At 37.3% G+C, this 16,949-nt stretch overlaps 1 protein-coding gene across 4 annotated transcripts in view; it reads left to right on the top strand.

The window, feature by feature from the left end:
• gramd4a (GRAM domain containing 4a) overlaps positions 1–16,629 on the top strand; it is a 51,709-nt gene extending 35,080 nt beyond the window's left edge. For 3 of the 4 annotated variants that reach the window (XM_066668129.1, XM_066668131.1, XM_066668132.1), the window contains 15 exons: positions 857–918; positions 1,459–1,594; positions 2,606–2,631; positions 2,782–2,873; positions 3,836–3,927; positions 4,608–4,656; positions 4,891–4,962; positions 5,753–5,796; positions 5,982–6,091; positions 6,825–6,979; positions 9,774–9,918; positions 10,000–10,093; positions 10,230–10,320; positions 10,401–10,469; positions 11,295–16,629. In XM_066668129.1, coding sequence (XP_066524226.1) covers positions 857–918; positions 1,459–1,594; positions 2,606–2,631; positions 2,782–2,873; positions 3,836–3,927; positions 4,608–4,656; positions 4,891–4,962; positions 5,753–5,796; positions 5,982–6,091; positions 6,825–6,979; positions 9,774–9,918; positions 10,000–10,093; positions 10,230–10,320; positions 10,401–10,469; positions 11,295–11,393 — 1,336 coding nt within the window. In that variant the 3' untranslated portion in view covers positions 11,394–16,629. The remainder of the gene's footprint in view (positions 1–856; positions 919–1,458; positions 1,595–2,605; positions 2,632–2,781; positions 2,874–3,835; positions 3,928–4,607; positions 4,657–4,890; positions 4,963–5,752; positions 5,797–5,981; positions 6,092–6,824; positions 6,980–9,773; positions 9,919–9,999; positions 10,094–10,229; positions 10,321–10,400; positions 10,470–11,294) is intronic. The other variant, XM_066668130.1, reaches the window with a different exon arrangement.
• Positions 16,630–16,949: the final 320 nt, after the last annotated feature.

The raw sequence follows: 16,949 nt of genomic DNA, 5'->3' as shown, positions 1-16,949 counted from the left end.
ACACACACTGGAGGGGGTGCCAGTCCTTCTATTTTGGCCCATTTTCATTTCCTTAATCTGATGTGGGGCTTTGGCTCGTTGATCTATGCGTATGATTCTCGCTTTGGGTGCGAGAGGTCCCAGATTCAAATCCCGGACGAGCCCTTGCTTCATCCTTGTGTGCTGAGACGTTTATCAGGGAACGATAACCGTTGAAAATGCGTTCGCTGCTGATTAACTTTATGGCGGCATGGTGGCGCAGCAGGTAGTGTCGCAGTCACACAGCTCCAGGGGCCTGGAGGTTGTGGGTTCGATTCCCGCTCCGGGTGACTGTCTGTGAGGAGTTGGTGTGTTCTCCCTGTGTCCGCGTGGGTTTCCTCCGGGTGCTCCAGTTTCCTCCCACAGTCCAAAAACACACGTTGGTAGGTGGATTGGCGACTCCAAAGTGTCCGTAGGTGTGAATGTGTGTGTGTGTGTGTGTGTGTGTTGCCCTGTGAAGTTGCCCTGTGTTGCCCTGGCGCCCCCTCCAGGGTGTATTCCCTCCTTGCGCCTAATGATTCCAGGTAGGCTCTGGACCCACCGCGACCCTGAATTGGATAAGCGGTAATGAATGAATGAATAATCTGATGTGATATTTATCTGGCCAAACCATCATGATTTTATAACAAGTTGCTGTTGTATGAGACTTTATATTTACACATTTAAACAGTGAAACAGTTGTACCATAAGACTATACTCATATACTCTTGGGGGTAGCTTTTAAAGTGTTGAAACAGAATGTAGCTACACCTGTCTGGTACCATTTTTCTGTGAGTGTTGGTTAATATCAAATGTGTTGATATATGACACTTTTTTCTGTTGTTTTTCTCTGCATCAGATTAGAAGACTCGCCTCCGCAGCCTGCTCGTAAACAGCAGTCGCCTTCGGCCAACGGCACAGGTATCAGACACACACACACACACACACACACAATATAGGGCTCTAATGAGTTGTTCTAGTACAAAATACTTTGTCATTTTTGTGTGATATCAGAGGAAGACTACGTTTTTCTCACTCTCTCTCTATTTTTCTCTGTGTGTGTGAGAGTGAGAGAGTGGCACAGATTTCTAGCACTAGCTTAAACATTGTCTTGTCTCTGATGTGCTGTCAGGATGTGTGAATAGGGCTCTTGTGCCTCTAAGCTTTTCCGAACACTGCCTAAGTCCATGATTGCTCTTCGTTTTGGGAGGATCCTAAGCTTGTTATTTCAGGCAGAAGTCTAAATATGTAGATGAGTCTAACTAGGCCAGAGGAGCCCTTTTGTATTTGAGAAAGAGAGAGAGAAACCAAGAGATTGCAGTATGTGGAACAAGAAAGCTGGTCATATGCATACATTGAGTAAATGGGTTAATAGAGCTTGGGTTTATTCATTGACACTCTCTCTCTCTCTCTCTCTCTCTCTCTCTCTCTCTTTCTGTCTGTCTCTTTCTGTCTGTCTAGAAAAGCAGCAGAAGGAGACTCTGTGTTCTCGGCTGGTGAAGTGGTTGTATGATCGTTTTGGTGTTTATATTGAGGATTTTCGCTTCCAGCCAGAGGAAAATACAGTTGAACCAGAGGAACCACTCAGTGCTAAAAGGTGGGGAAGACTGGAGGTTACATTAAATGTACTTCCAGAGGAATTTCATACCTTGTGTATTATGTTATATTATGTAAGTCATCTAAACACTGGAGACACATTCACACATGGAGAGTTCAAAATTATATTTTAAATAAACATTTACCATTATTCTGTTAAACCATCTATTTTTTTAGCATTTTCTTTTTCAAAACATAGTTTTGACTTTCATGGGTTTTTTTCTGAATTCTGAAGTGGGGAAAAATAGTGCTACATTTAATGAGCTTCATTTTTACAATTAAAGAGATATGCATTACAATACATTTTTCACTTGTTTTTTTTATGTTTTAAATGTTGTACCCCATTCAGTTGTCACCTTTTCTACATGTTTGCTAATGTGCTGTCTTGGACTCCTGACCTCAGATGTCTGAGGCATGACCGGGCAGCAATCAGTCAATGATGGACAAGTGCATTTACTGCTGCTGAGTCTCCAGTTCTGTTTTCAAACGTCTTATGTTAACCCCTGATACCCATGTTGTTCACTCTTTGACGATGCTTCACAAGTAATCACTTCAAAGAGGGTCTTAGGGCTTGGAACAAGAACCGAGATAGTGTCCTGAGAGACAGTGATGTAAACCACTAAACTTTAATCTGGTCACTGGTTAAAATACTCCAGCACTCCCCCTATTGAACACAGACAGTATTACATGTCTAATCATTTCAGGTAGGTTTTAGAGCTTAAAGCACACAGAGCTCTGGCAGGGTGACCTTGCTTATTGTGTGGCTCTGCCTCCACTAAGTCAGCAGAAAAGCAGTTTACTTGCTCACTGAATTTATTTCTGCATGATAGAGGGTAACCTTGCCGTGAGAAGAATGTGCAGAGGAGTGGTGTGGGTGTGTGAATATGGGGGTGACTCACAAAATTCTTTTGTTATTAATAAAATGTTTGCTCACCCTTGACCACTGCTAGGGGTAGGCAGAGTGCAAATGTACTGTAAGAAAACTCTCTCTCTCTCTCTCTCTCTCTCTCAGGTTAACAGAAAACATGAGACGACTCAGTGAGTCTTTTTCAATGTATTTCAAACGTTTTTGCTTCTTATCTCCTTTAAGAGAGAATTCTGAATCTACAATACTGTTTAGTTCAATAGTTTCTAACAGCTGTCAAACTTATCAAGCCTTTTATTGTAAAATGTGTTCAATGTGTGCAGAGCGTGGAGCCAGACCCATAACTAACTTCTTGAGGAACCTGTCAGCCTTATCAAACTGGCACTCAGTCTACACATCAGCAATTGCCTTTATTGTGAGTACTGTTCTATTAATCTCATTTTAGTGATGTTGACCCAGTAAACAAGGAACGTCCCTGGACTTTCAAAATAAGTCTAAAAGTAGTCTGTCCATCAAGGACATATTTTAAACGTTAATGGACGTCCAAAATCCATCTTAATAAGTTAGTTAAGTGGTGACCAATTGATAACGTCAGTGGACGTCCAAAACGTGTTTCATACAAGTAATTTATTTGGGGACCAATTAATAACGTCAATGGACGTCCAAAATACGTCCAATAGTCGTCTTTTCAATGTCTGTGTTTGGACGTCTTTTCAACTTTAATTTTCAACCTTAAGAGAACATTGATTAGACGGCAGTCATTACGTTATTTCAATGTTGAATCAACGGCTAATTGTTTACTGGGGATTTTATAGTTCAAGGGAAATGAGCGTAGAACCTCCCAATTTGTTTTAATCCATTCAGTTTATATTTTACCGATATCTTCTTCCAACTGTAGTTTTCCCCAGTTCCACCCATTAGCTAAAACTCCCTCATAAACACCATGCTGATAAACTGGGAGGTTTGAAGCCAGCACATGCTTACTCCAAGACATGTGAATAAAGTCAGTTATCACTTTTTTTTAAAAACTGGTGTAAAACATGGTCTCTAGACAGTTTAACAGTTTATCATTCTGATAATTGTAAGGGAGGGGTTGTGTTCTCCCCACCCAGAAAGAGTGAGGCCAGTTTTGCTCTTCTGAACTCTTGATCTCAGATGACTGAGACCTCACATGGGAACAACCAGGTTATTTTCTTGTGTTAGGGCCCCACTCTCACATTACTGCAACACTCAGGTGTCCTCAGCACTCCTTTCATGCTTCTGGCACCTTGAACACTTTTGTTGTTCACAAGTGAGCACTTCAGTGTGGGTTTTAGGGCTTAGAGGGAGGGTATTTTTAATGTATTTAACACTCTGTTGGTGTTTTCTCCTTCATAGGTCTACATGAATGCTGCATGGCATGGCTGGGCCATCCCAATGTTTTTATTTTTAGCCATTCTGAGGTTATCCTTGAATTACCTCATTGCAAGGTAAAGTGTTAGCTTCTCCCACATTATCTCTGTCACTTTACCTTGTGAGTTGCTGTATTGGCTTTGAGTAGGATTTATTGGAACAAGATCTTTATTTGGGAGCTTTTCTATTAGTTCATTTATCAATATTTAACACATTATAGGACCACTAATGTCATTTTTTTTAAATCGAGCTCAGGTTTATAGAAACCATTTATAATTTAAGGATTCAGTATTAACATATAATAACATTATCTGATTTTCTGAAGTTCCCATGACTGAATACCATCGCTCATGACTGTTCCAACAGCAAATATAAAAGCCTCTGGGAAACTACAAGCTGAAATTTTAAAAGACCATTATTATATATGGCCATATAGTGCATGTGATATAATGTGAATATGAACATCTAACATGAGTATGTTTTATGTATAGAATAGAGCTTAATGAAAGCAAAAATGTGTTTGTGTCAATGGGCAGTTTTTCGATTATAGTGATGTTGCTTGAGGAGGAGGAGGAGGCATGTTGGTAACCATGGTAACCAGAACTGTGACAAACGTTAGTCCAAAGATAGATAAGAGCTTGAGCAAGGGGAAGCAGTGACTGTACTTTTTATGTTAAGTCTGTGTTAAATTAAGGTTTAAAATCCATTTGAATACATAACTGCTTTTAACACATTATTTTTGATGTTTCTTCTGCAGAGGGTGGAGGATTCAGTGGAGTATTGTGCCTGAAGTTTCTGAACCTTTGGCAAGTTTTCTTTTTTTATTTCACTCTCATTTATTGTGTGTGTGTGTGTGTGTGTGTGTGTGTGTGTGTGTGTGTGTGTGTGTGTCTGTGTGTCTGTGTGTCTGTGTGTCTGTGTGTCTGTGTGTCTGTGTGTCTGTGTGTGTGTGTGTGTGTGTGTGTGTGTGTGAAGATTGCCAGTCAGTGTATGCATTCTGAAGGTCATTTATTTCCCCTCTTCTGTGTTTTTGCCTTTAGGAACCTCCAAAGGAAGATTTGACTGTGTCTGAAAAGTTTCAGCTAGTTCTTGATGTTGCACAAAAAGCACAGGTATCATAATTAATAGACTTAAATAATTAACTAATGGTACACTTGCTTACTTAGAAACTATAATCAAAGCCACATTAGTGTTCAAACGTTAGGAATCACCAAGATGAAACCAGTGAACTTTAGGCTAGACATTGTGCAATTTGATGTATTTCAAATAAAATTATAGGCAGCTGGAAACAAAGCCAAGAGATTTCAGATGTGTCCAGAAGTTTGAACAGAATTTGAGATGTTTCTAAAGGACAGCTGTATTATAGCGAGACTAAAATTAATATGAATATAAAGTTCCAGTCGTTTGGGTCAAATTGTGAGGTGGGTAAATTGTTCAAATGTTTGTTTGTTTGTTTGTTTACAATATTTCTAGTGTACGTGTAGTGTAGTGACTTTACTGGAGAAGAAAAAAACCTTATGTTTCAGTGGAAGTCAGTGTAAAAGGATTTTATTCAGAGTAATTTTGAAGCATTTTTATTAGCTCTTTCATTATGAAACTTTCCCTTTTGATGAGTTCATATGATGTAGTAAACTAAATATAGACAAAAACTAGATAATTGTTTATTTTTTGGCAGCAGTGTGACACTATATATAGTATATATATATGATATACACAGTGTATATTCTTATCATGTAAAAAACATTATGATATACTTAATTAAAATTGATCAATTTATGTATAGTACATAAAGTTTTTCAAAATTTTGAATATGGTTTCAAGTTCTTCTTGAATTAAATATATTAAAAAATATTCACTTCTCCATGATATTCCTGCATGTTTAACTGGTCTGAATTTCCATAGAATCTTTTTGGAAAGATGGCAGATGTTTTGGAGAAAATCAAAAAGTAAGTAGCACAGAGTACACCATGAGAAATTATCTGTTGATGCATAGATCAGGTGTGAAGGATATACATATCTAGAGTGTTATAGTTTGTTTTTACTCTGTGGATAATGAATATATCTGAGCTGTTCTCTCTGTGTGTGTGTGTGGGTGGGTGTGCGTGTGTGTGTGTATGTTTGTGCTATGCAGTTTATTCATGTGGGTGCAGCCGGAGATAACTCAGAAGCTGTACATTGGTCTGTGGGTGGCCTTTATTTCATCCTGTGTCCTGCCATACAAACTCATGGGCTTCATTATTGGTGAGAACATGAACACAGATTTATACACACACTATAAATATTTATATACGCTTTATATACTGAAATATGTACATAGATTTTAACACTTTTGTTATGAAATGGATTAAGTGAAAAAGATGATGGCGATGACTTTTGTTGTAGACATATTTATTATTTATTAATATATTATTAAAATATTACAATGTGAAAATATTACAATACTTATATAAACAGTAATAATAAACAAAAATCTTATATATTATACTACAGTATAGAAAACACTTTCTTCATTTGCTTGTATAATTTGCATAAAACTTGATGAAATTAAATTGGATGATTTTGAGTAACTGCACCTGAGTCATCATGCTTCATTTGTTTAATTTCAAGAGTTAATCACTGAGGTATAAAGTCACAAGACATTAGACTGTGGCGCAGTAGAACTATGTTCTCTGGAGTTATGAAGCTCCATCCAGTATCTTTTTGGAGGAGCTGGAGTGGGGTTTTTGATCCAGAACTAATCATCCAACATCAGTACCTGACTACACTAATGATCTCATTGGTCAATGCCTTCAAAACCTTACTGCAATTTTGCAGTAGCTTTTTTCGTAGTTGCTTAGTTATTAGGGCTCATAGGGCAGTGTAGAGAAGTGGATTAAAATTCTTTAGTAGCGTGGATGATGATAAACACAAAAAAAGCAGTGTGTTTAAACAAGATGCTATTTGTGTGTATTAATATTTGTGTGTTCTCTGATAGGGCTTTACGCAGGCATAAAATTCTTCATCATTGACTTCATGTTTAAAAGCTGCCCAAAGCTGAGGGACAAATATGACACTCCTCATATCATCTGGAACGACCTTCCCACTGACCCCCAGCTAAAAGAGCGCAGCAATGCCACTGTGTCCAGACGGGTATGATACACTGACACCAAGCATTCAGTTAATCCAATCAATACATGTATTTTCACAAGGTTAACTAATCTATTTATTTGTTTTCAAAAAGCACATACCATGTTTCATTTGGGTGAATTAAAAGAATGATTTAACAAAAACACAAATGTACCAGTTCAGTTTTTCATCGGAGGTATGATTAGTAGAGTCTAGATTAGTTGTTAAAATAAATAACTTCCATGCTTAAATCATCATACATGATCAGCATTAGGATGAGGGCTGCAGAGGTCTTAACAGTCTTGTAATTGTTAGCTACATTTACCTCTTAGCTTCATTTAGCTCTTAGCTTTTGTGCTAAATTAAAGAAAACAAACTCTGCAAACTTTCAGTCAAATTTTCCTTTTGTAAATGTCTAAAGCAGTTTAGATTTGACAATAATTAAGTATATAAACACATACACTATATATGCCTGTGTCTGTGTGTATATTTATGACTGTGTATGCATGTTGGTGTGTGTGTGTCCTGTGTGAATAACACCTGTGTTTCTGAAGGAGACATTCCTTAGTACTGTGCAAAAGTCTAAGGACATGAGTGAAAATGATATTCCCTCTTTATCTGAGCAGCAAGTGTGTTTAATAATATTAATAAACCATATCCCTCTCAGGCAGGACAATATATCTAGTTATAATTCAACACCTATTTGGACTAATCAATACTTAATTTGGCTCTACTTCATTGAGTAAAATACTAGCTGCTTGTTGAATCTAATCAGTCCATGCAGCCTGCATTGCATCCAGGAGCAGAAAAACCAAATGTTTTATTGACTCATTGGATCAACTTTACAGTAGTGATTACTATTCTATTTTTTTTTTTTTGTAATTCTAATCATTTTAAATATGCCTTACAATGCTGTGTACAAACCTTTCCACCATTTAATTTAATTTTAATGATCACATTTTAGTACATAAATGTCATGTTACATTAGGTTACATAGTACAGCTGCATAATATTATCTTGAATCTTATTGTGACTAGGATATCTATGCAATGTAATTAAGACAATAATATTTTATGGTATTGTTGTAGTACATGTGTTGTTTCAGTGTAATAGTGTTATTTGCATATTAGAAACTTGTTAAATCACGATTTTAGAGACGCATGTTTGTTTTTGTTATTTTGGACAATGACATGTTCAAAAGCCAATTTCACAGATTAATATATTATTGGCAAAATTCTTGTCCAGGAAACAGTTGACTTTTGCACAGTACTCTAGATGCTGCAGGTTGGAGTCTGAGTTTGGAGTGACTGTCACACTGCTGTTTTGTGCTCTCTCTCTCAGCTGTCTGGGTGTGAGAAGGTAGGGATTGTAGTGTGTTGTGCGTGCGTGCGTGGGTGCGTGCGTGTGTGTGTGTTGCCACCAACTCACCTTTTGATACCTGTGTGTGTGTGTTTTATTTAAAGACATACTTTGTGACATAACTAGTGTCTGTGCACAAAATGATCCAAATTACCCTGTGTTTATTAGCTTTAGAGAGAAGTCTTGTGTATATACATTTTTGGCTGTAATAATAGATAATATCTGAATGAGTTTTGGCTCCATTTTCACAAACAACCTCCCGTACAGAATAGTAATGTGTGGGTTTATGTTATTTGGCAGCACTGTACTGAAGAGCAGTGTTATTAAGTCTTAAAAAATAATAACAATAAGTTTAATTCCAGCAATTTTCAGTTGTCATAAAGGCTCTGTGTCTTTTCAACTCAGGCTGGGTAATTACAACCGATTCTTCTTGGAATAGTCTTTATAAATGACTAATTAAATTTATGTCACTTGAAATGACCAGCTAATGTAGGTGCTGTGTGGTGCTCTAAATACTGCCCTTCAGTAAGGTATTAGTTTTATTTCCTCCTTAGAGTAAATTAAATATATGGGGTTTCAATGAATAAACTGGAGTGCAGAACAAATTCATTTACACACAAATGATCATCTATGAGTTGCATATTTGTCCTTTATGAAGAATGATAAAATGATAAGTGGTCCCAGCACTGGTAGAGTAGCCGTTACCTTTTATTATTGAAATGTTTAAGTGGTTGTATGCCCTTCTATTAAGATGTATGTAGTTGTAGAGTGTATGTCATGCCATGTATGAAGTGCCCCTTTAGATTCTTCAGATCTGCTACTGTTTGTGCTTGAGCATGGGATCAGTTGCAGTGAATAGCATGGTTTCTTACACACTTAGAGTACTCTTCAGTTATAATGCTCACTCTGACTAACTGCCTTACTGTATGTCGACCAGATAAACGTACAGCACTGACTACAGCACACATCTCACATACATGATTCACACAAACTACTTAACACACTAACATCGCAGACTGTGAGCTCTTGAATATTAATCAATCTTAATGGACATGTGCTCTGCCCATGTATGTATTGTTTAGTAGCTACTGTTGAATTGGGGAATCACAACCCAGTTTGAGATCAGTTAGACTCAGTGTGCAATATCAGCTGTTTATACCATCATCTATCCTAGCAGAAAATAATGCATTCTAAATGTATTTGTGTCAAACATTGCCTCCTTTGGTTCTGTAAAGTTTGTCCAATTTCACAACAGTATCTGAGAAATAATACATTGTTCGGCAGAGCACTAAAACGTCAGCACTGAGTCTGTGGTAATTATATCAGGGATTTGTTTGGAAGAAGACTGTTATGAGTAGCATGATTCTGGTTAATGGAAGTTTTGGTCAGTCAGTGGCCGGTGCGTGTTTGAGGTCTGGAGATTTGTCAGTGGTTAAAACCCTTCCAACTTTGTGCCCAGGTTCAGCCGGTGGTTTCGCGAGGTAGCTTAGCAACCATCCCCGCTGGAGTGAGCCGAGAGGAGGAGAGTGGACGAGCACACAACACCAAAAAAGGAGCGTTCCATGAGGTGTTCAACCTGCCTGAGACTGAAAGACCATTACCAGGTAAAAAAAAAATAAAATATGATGTTATATGAATATAGTGTGTGTTGGTATTGAATATTTATGTGTGGTGTGTTAATGCAGTGTGTGAGAATGGATGGAGATGCTGCTTGATAAATCGGGACCGGAAGATGCCCACAGATTATATTCGCAATGGCATGCTCTATGTTACAGAGAAGTATGAATATTTTATTGCACACCACACACTCTACACTAAAGTGTTCTGGAGCTGATATTAAATTAGCATTCAATTTTGAAGCACTTATTAATGATTACCCTTCCTATGCCCCTCATGTTTTTTGTGTGCCCCTCAGCTACCTGTGTTTTGAAAGCTCCAGTTCCAGATCAGGCTCATCCAAAAAGAACAAGGTCATTAAGCTGGTGGATATCACAGACATCCAGAAGGTATCTGAATGTGTTTTTATAAATAGTTTTGATTAGCTTAGATTGAACTGTTGATAATACTGTTTGTTTGTTTCCCACAGTACAAAGTCCTGTCTGTTTTGCCCGGCTCTGGGATGGGGATCTCAATTGCCACACCTTCAACTCAGAAGGTATTCCCTTTTCAAATGTTTGTTTGTTCATTTCTTTTTCTGACCGTGAGCAGGATTAAGTGGTTATATTTAATAACTTTTACAGTTTGGTCAATTCCTTCCAATTTTTGGTGCCCGGTTACATGCAGTTCTCAATTATACATGCTTTGTTGGAGAAAATCCCTACAGATATACTCTTTACAAACTTTATTTTAATCACTAAATAAGTGATGAATGCATCAATGTGGAAACTAGTCTTACGATCAGTTCAGTGATCAGCGTTCTTGCTGAGCTTGCATCCAAAATTTATATTTCAGCTCATTATTGATCTAAAAATCAGTTGATCCAGATGTGTTTGGAGGAAATGTCTGTAAGTCGTCAAGGAACCGATTGTTAGAAGCTCAATAATTTCTATAATAGAGAAATCTAGCATAGTTAGGTAGACAGACAGAAGTGGTACAGGTTTATTGATCTTGCAGGGATTTTCAGTTATACCTAGAATTTATAAAATGAGCATGAAGCTGACTACAGAATGATGACCCCACATCAGTGGTATATTGATGATTTTTAATGATACCAGTGTCATCAGCTGTGCATCAATACAACGTTCACAGCTGTTTTTTTTTTTCTTCAGCTGAAGTCTAGGAAATTGTCCTGTGAAATTAATTCTTTTCACCACAGTGCAGTTCTTACCTTTTTTAACGATCCATTGTGAAAACTGACTGAATAAACATAAATTACAAGTTGAAAAATGTGTGACACTGAACCATTCCTTTGATTCGCTCTAATGATTTGGTTAATGACTGGAGTGGTTCATTTCCAACCTCTTTTCTTCTCCTTGTTCAGCCCTTGGTGTTTGGTGCCATGATCCACAGAGACGAGGCCTTTGAAACTATTTTCACGCAGTACATGAAGATGATGACCACTGGCTGCACTGAGACCTAGCCCACCCTTAGTGGACCCCTACCAGAGGTTATCATTTTGCCTCTTTTTCTCTCTTCTCTTTCTCTCCTGGATCACCTGGAGCAAGGTGGCATGGCCTAAGGCACTCTATCAATCAAATCGGTTGAATGCGGCTGGGCTATCTAATTCGAAGGACAGCAGAAGAAGAGGTGCGCACACATTCCTGAGGGCCAGGCCGCTTCTCATTTTTAACACTTGATGGCTCATCACAAAAAGAAAGAAAAAAAAAAAGGTCTTGGAGGCGGGACCTCCTGGGCTGCCTGCCTACTGAAGAGTAGTGTGTAGAGCTGCATATAGACTACATAGGTTCTGAACCTGTTTTTGCTACCTTTTTCTGGTGTGTCTGGGTCTGTCCGTCCCTCTGTCAAGTCGGGGCTTGCACTGGTTAATCATGGGCACTGCCTGTTGGGGGAGGTGGGAATTCAATCATGCAAATACGTGTTAACAGATAATCAAGCCTTTCTTTGTGTTTGTTTACATTGCTGCTGTGCATACATGTTTAACATGTTCCTACACACACTCGCAAAAACACAACTACAGTACTGAGCAAAAGTCAGAGACCACTCTATTAATAGAATTTTAAACAGCTTTCATTCATTAAAGATTTGCTTTCAGTTTTTCCAACAATTCTGCAGGAATACTTTTGCACCTCCAGAGTTCAGTCTTAGAAGTTGGTTGCCTTTTGTGTTTTCCACAATACAAATAACCCCAAACACACTTCAGAAACGATCAGATCAGGGCTCTGGGCCTAACTGTCTTTTTTTCTATTCCCAGTAATAGCTTCTGGGTGGTTCCACCTCCTTTCTGACCCATGGTTGGACTTGTCGTCTTACAGCTGTCCTTGTATTATGGTCTTGCACACTTTATAGGGGTCCTGTTTTGCTAGGAATCCCATCCCACTCTATCTTCCAGTCATTCTTTGAAATTAGGTTTTGTAAACTCATCATTTTTCCACAAACTCAGCATTTCCCTTTCCTAATGCTGATTGATGATCTATCTGATCTCCTCAGACAAATTACAAACTTTTACCTCATGGCTATTTTGACTGGAAACCAGATTAATTAGTTGTGGTCACTGACATTTGTGTAGTATTGTGAAGAGACACAAACAGGGACACAAAGTGTGCTTCTGTTAGGAAAATGTTTTGTTGGTTTTGTTCACCTCATGTTTGGTTGTTTTGGTCCTTTATGTTTCCCTTAGCCACCCCCCCCACACACACACCTGTGCACTGGAGTTGCTCATGTGACCAAGTTCACAGGTGTTCCCAGTCGTGTCTCACTCTTTATGCCCAAGCAGTGTTCACTGTTAATGTCTCTTCCTTTGTTGTCACTACCCCAGTCATTGCCTTTGTTTTCAAATTGTATTCACATCAGCGCATGCTTCTGCCTACTTGCTCTTCAAGCTCAAACCTAACAGTTTCAAAAAGGATTTTTTGTGCATCACTCTTTGATTACTTCAGCTACATAAGCTGTGTAGTTGGAGAAAGTCTCTAACTTCAGTGTGAGAATCTAAATGCCTTTCTTTTCAATTGTGTCAATTTTTATAACCTTCAATAGAAGAATGACTGATATTCGATGGAATGACCAATCAGCTGATCAGTTGATTGAATGTTGAGGATTTTTGCACCTGCTGAATCTGAATTAGTTGTGAGATTAAAGCAAAATTTAGAGGGTTAATTCACAGCTTCTCAAACATGCTGTTTAATCTAAATCAAAAACCTAATTGTTTTAGTCCTGTTAGCTTAGAGTAATCCTGCCATACATCAGTGTTTTACAGGGGAAATCCAGGACCAATTTTCCCCCAAAATTACAACCCAGCTCAGTGATTGAGTTGTAAACAGTGTCATTGAATGGTGATTTAATGTGAAGGAGTTCATTGTATGGAAACATACTCAGTCAGAATTATTTATAGTGGTGGTAAATGGAGCCAGAAATTAGTGTCTGCAACAATGTCTGTTGGCATTTTATTTACTTCTCAAAACTGCCAGTGAACCTACACATGTATTTATACCCATATAACCAATATGTAGTGGTACATCTGCATGCATTTCCACCATAAATAGATTCAATAAAGCAGGTTTTAAACTCTTCGTATATTTGGTTCCTGTTGCCTCCACTGCAAATAGTTCCTAGTTGTTTTTTCTAGAATGAAGTTTTTCACATTAAACCACTCTGAAAGGCTTTGTTTATGTTAAACGCCATGTTCTCCACTGAGTGATCTTGATGTTTTGGAACAGCCATTATACTAGGTAAATACGTCTTTTAAAAGGTATGTTCACATTGCAGTCCATTCTTGGAGACAATATTGTACAATAAAATTTAAACTAATGTAAGCAGTATGATGCACCGTGTAAGTGCAAATAATATTGAAGTATATTGCTGGAAGTAGACCTAAGATTAAAAATTGCTCCAAAGTTTTATATACTATGAGAAATTTTAAGTGAAACATCAGCCAGTTTTCTCTGATAAAATATAACAAAGCTTCTAGGCAAAATTTTAGGGATTTTTACCAAAAGAAAGATCATTAGATCTGAGCTTCTGATTCTCTTGGTCTTTTGAACAGGAACTTCACACATATTGCCATGATGAATTGCTGCAGACTGCAACATGTCCCATGACATATGAAGATGTGTTGCTGTATTTGGCTTTACTTTTAAAGGGTGGTCATTCGTGCTTGTAAAGGAGTGATCTTTGTTCTGTTGTGTATAAGCATTTAATGTTCCAATGCTGTTCTTCTGCTGAATAATAGGACATCAGTGTTTTTTTTTTTCTGGGACTGGAAGCTGGTCTTTTGGTGTCAGAAAATTAAAAATGATATGTCCATCTACATTTGTCTTTTTTTATTTTAATGATTAAAAGTAATACAGTGCTAAAAGCTCTTTGGGGACATTTCTGCGATATATATATAGGTGGGCACCATCTTGATATGTGCAAAATTTGGGCTTGTAAACTTCCACCATAGTATTCTCTCCACTTTAATTAGTCCTTAAAGTCATTTTGAATAGTTGTGTGAAATTCCCTCACAATCTGATTAGATTTGATTATTTCGCTGTGTATTAAAAATATATATCACTGAAGGAACTATAACATAGTGGTAGAAAATAACATTATATTGGAATGAGACAAAGCCAATTAAATTGACATTATTAGAAAACAACTGCCTTCTTTTATATTTTGTAACTTTGTCAGTTGCAGTTGAAAATAATAGCTTGGATTTAAAGTTAATGTTGCTGTTAAACTTTTAGACCATAAATTGGAAAAAACCTTTGACTTTTTAATAGAGATTAATGTAGGAAATATTTTTTTGCATGTCTGTTTGGACTGTTTTAATTAGTCCATTCATGTGAATTTTTCACACAGGTGGTGATTTCATATGACTTCAAGACATAAAAATGGAGATGTTTTTTTCAGATATGGTCTCACCATGGACATATGTTTTCCTGTTAACCCTCTGGGGGCCTGTAAAATAACCTTGGTAGATCTTGGTAGATCCAAATAACAACAATGAAAATAAGAAACTAATTGATGGCTATGCACTCTTTAAAAGAGTTTCCTAACAGTGTCTTGATTTTCGTGGACAGTGCTGGTAAACCCTTTTAGTTTATCAAAGATTCCTTTATTTTAAAGTGCACAGTAAGAAAAAGTGATCCCACTATATAGATACTCCAAAGATCAGAATGCTCAAAATCATTTTGATGTAGTTTTATTTTTTTAAGTTTGAATCTGTCCAGCCTATTGCCATCGTGTTTAACAAATACAATGAATGATGTGCAGTGTTCTGGTGAAATCATTCTAAGCTCTCTTCCTAGTCCATATATAGCTAATTTCTGAAAGTGTCCTGCAGCTGCACTAAAGAAGCACAGAATGTATTGTGTGACCACTAGTTTTGCCAAATGTCTTTTTTTCTTTCTTTTCCATCAGCCATGGTTTGTCTAAGACTATGATGTTTACAGAAAGACTCCACACATTGTGCTCCAGTCTGAAGCCACAGGTTTTTTTTTTTCCCTCAAGGTCATGAAAACTGGAGTGATAATGTACATTGTGACTTACTGTCATTTTCCAAAGGCAACTTGGAGAGATTACATAACAGTTAATGCTCACACTCTCTTTCCAGTATCAGATAGAAACATTATTAATACGGTGTATTATTAGCAGTGTGAGTTAAGGTAGAAATTCCAACATTCAGTGTAACTTAATTATACAGAACTTCTCAACAGTATCTAGCTGTTCAGTAAATAAAGGAGATGAATAGAGCAATGATTTGCAGTAGCAATAAAAGTTCATGAGTAAATTCTTGACTCTGAATCTATCTGTATGTACCCCCTATTTATTGCAAATATTCATAATTTTTTTCCATGTGTGTATTTGTAGCTCCAGAAATAGAACCTATTCATTATTTCAGTGTAATTTAGTCACACTGATTATGGACCCTGCCAACATTTCATCATCATAAATATTAACCTAGTACTATTTGCCTCGCTCTTACCGCCTTAACATGTAGAATCCATGCCCAATGTTTAGGGTCAGAGAAAGAGATGTAAAGAACCTTGAACCTGGGAGAAGAGAGAATGACCTTTACTCTGAACTCTCACTCAGTACTAAAACACTGTCATTAAAGCCATAACTGCGTTCAGAGTGGTACAATTCAGTACGGTTGGTTTGTACACTCCAGCTACAACTCATTATGGAAGGACATTGATTGCTATGGCTTCTCTCCAGGTCTCCGCTGTAATGTGTGTGTGGCTTATAGACTGTATTTGTTCTAACTGTGTGTAAATGTTGACTATTCTGTTGTTCATAATATTCTCACACAGTGTACTGAAGCTAAAGGTGACATTTATATTTGAAATGTGAATTTGTATTATTATTATTATTATTATTATTATTATTATTACTCGTGTCACCTGTGTATGAAGACAAAGGACAAAACAGTTTCTGTTCAGTACAATGCTGTAATATTAGAACCACATTTCTGGTTTGGAATTGAATGGTGTCTATTGTAAAATCATAATGTGATGTACATTTGTTTTTAATTGGAGTAAATTAGATTTAAAATATATTTTCTTGTGGTCTTTTTGAAGTCTGTACAGGCTAAGAGTGTTTCATTTGGTTTATTCAAATAGCTATGTGACCTGTGTGAAAAATACAGTAGTGTTTAACTGTTTGTCTTATTGGGCTGATTATTTGATCAGTCTGATTTACTGTTCTGTCAGTTAACAGCACGGGTTTATAAACATTGATCTATTTAATGTATTGAAATATTCTTAGCTTCTAATATATATATTGTCATATGTGCTGTGTTTATATTGTTCACTTGCACTGTGTAGTGCTCGACTGTACTGCAGCATGTGGCCACTGGAGGACCTCAGAACACAACAGATGAGTGTGAGGTACAGATGACACCCAATCATCGGTCAGGGTCCCATTATGTGTGTGCATGAAGTGAAAAGGGGCGCGCTGGAGTAGAGGTACATGAGCTTCAGGTCACCATGCTTAATACCAAGTGTTGGCTAGAGCACCAAAAAGCTGAGAATTAGAA

The sequence above is a fragment of the Hoplias malabaricus genome, chromosome 4 (assembly GCF_029633855.1).
Source record: "Hoplias malabaricus isolate fHopMal1 chromosome 4, fHopMal1.hap1, whole genome shotgun sequence".
In the NCBI taxonomy this organism is placed as follows: Eukaryota; Metazoa; Chordata; class Actinopteri; order Characiformes; family Erythrinidae; genus Hoplias; species Hoplias malabaricus.
This window is presented reverse-complemented; position numbering and strand designations above follow the sequence as displayed.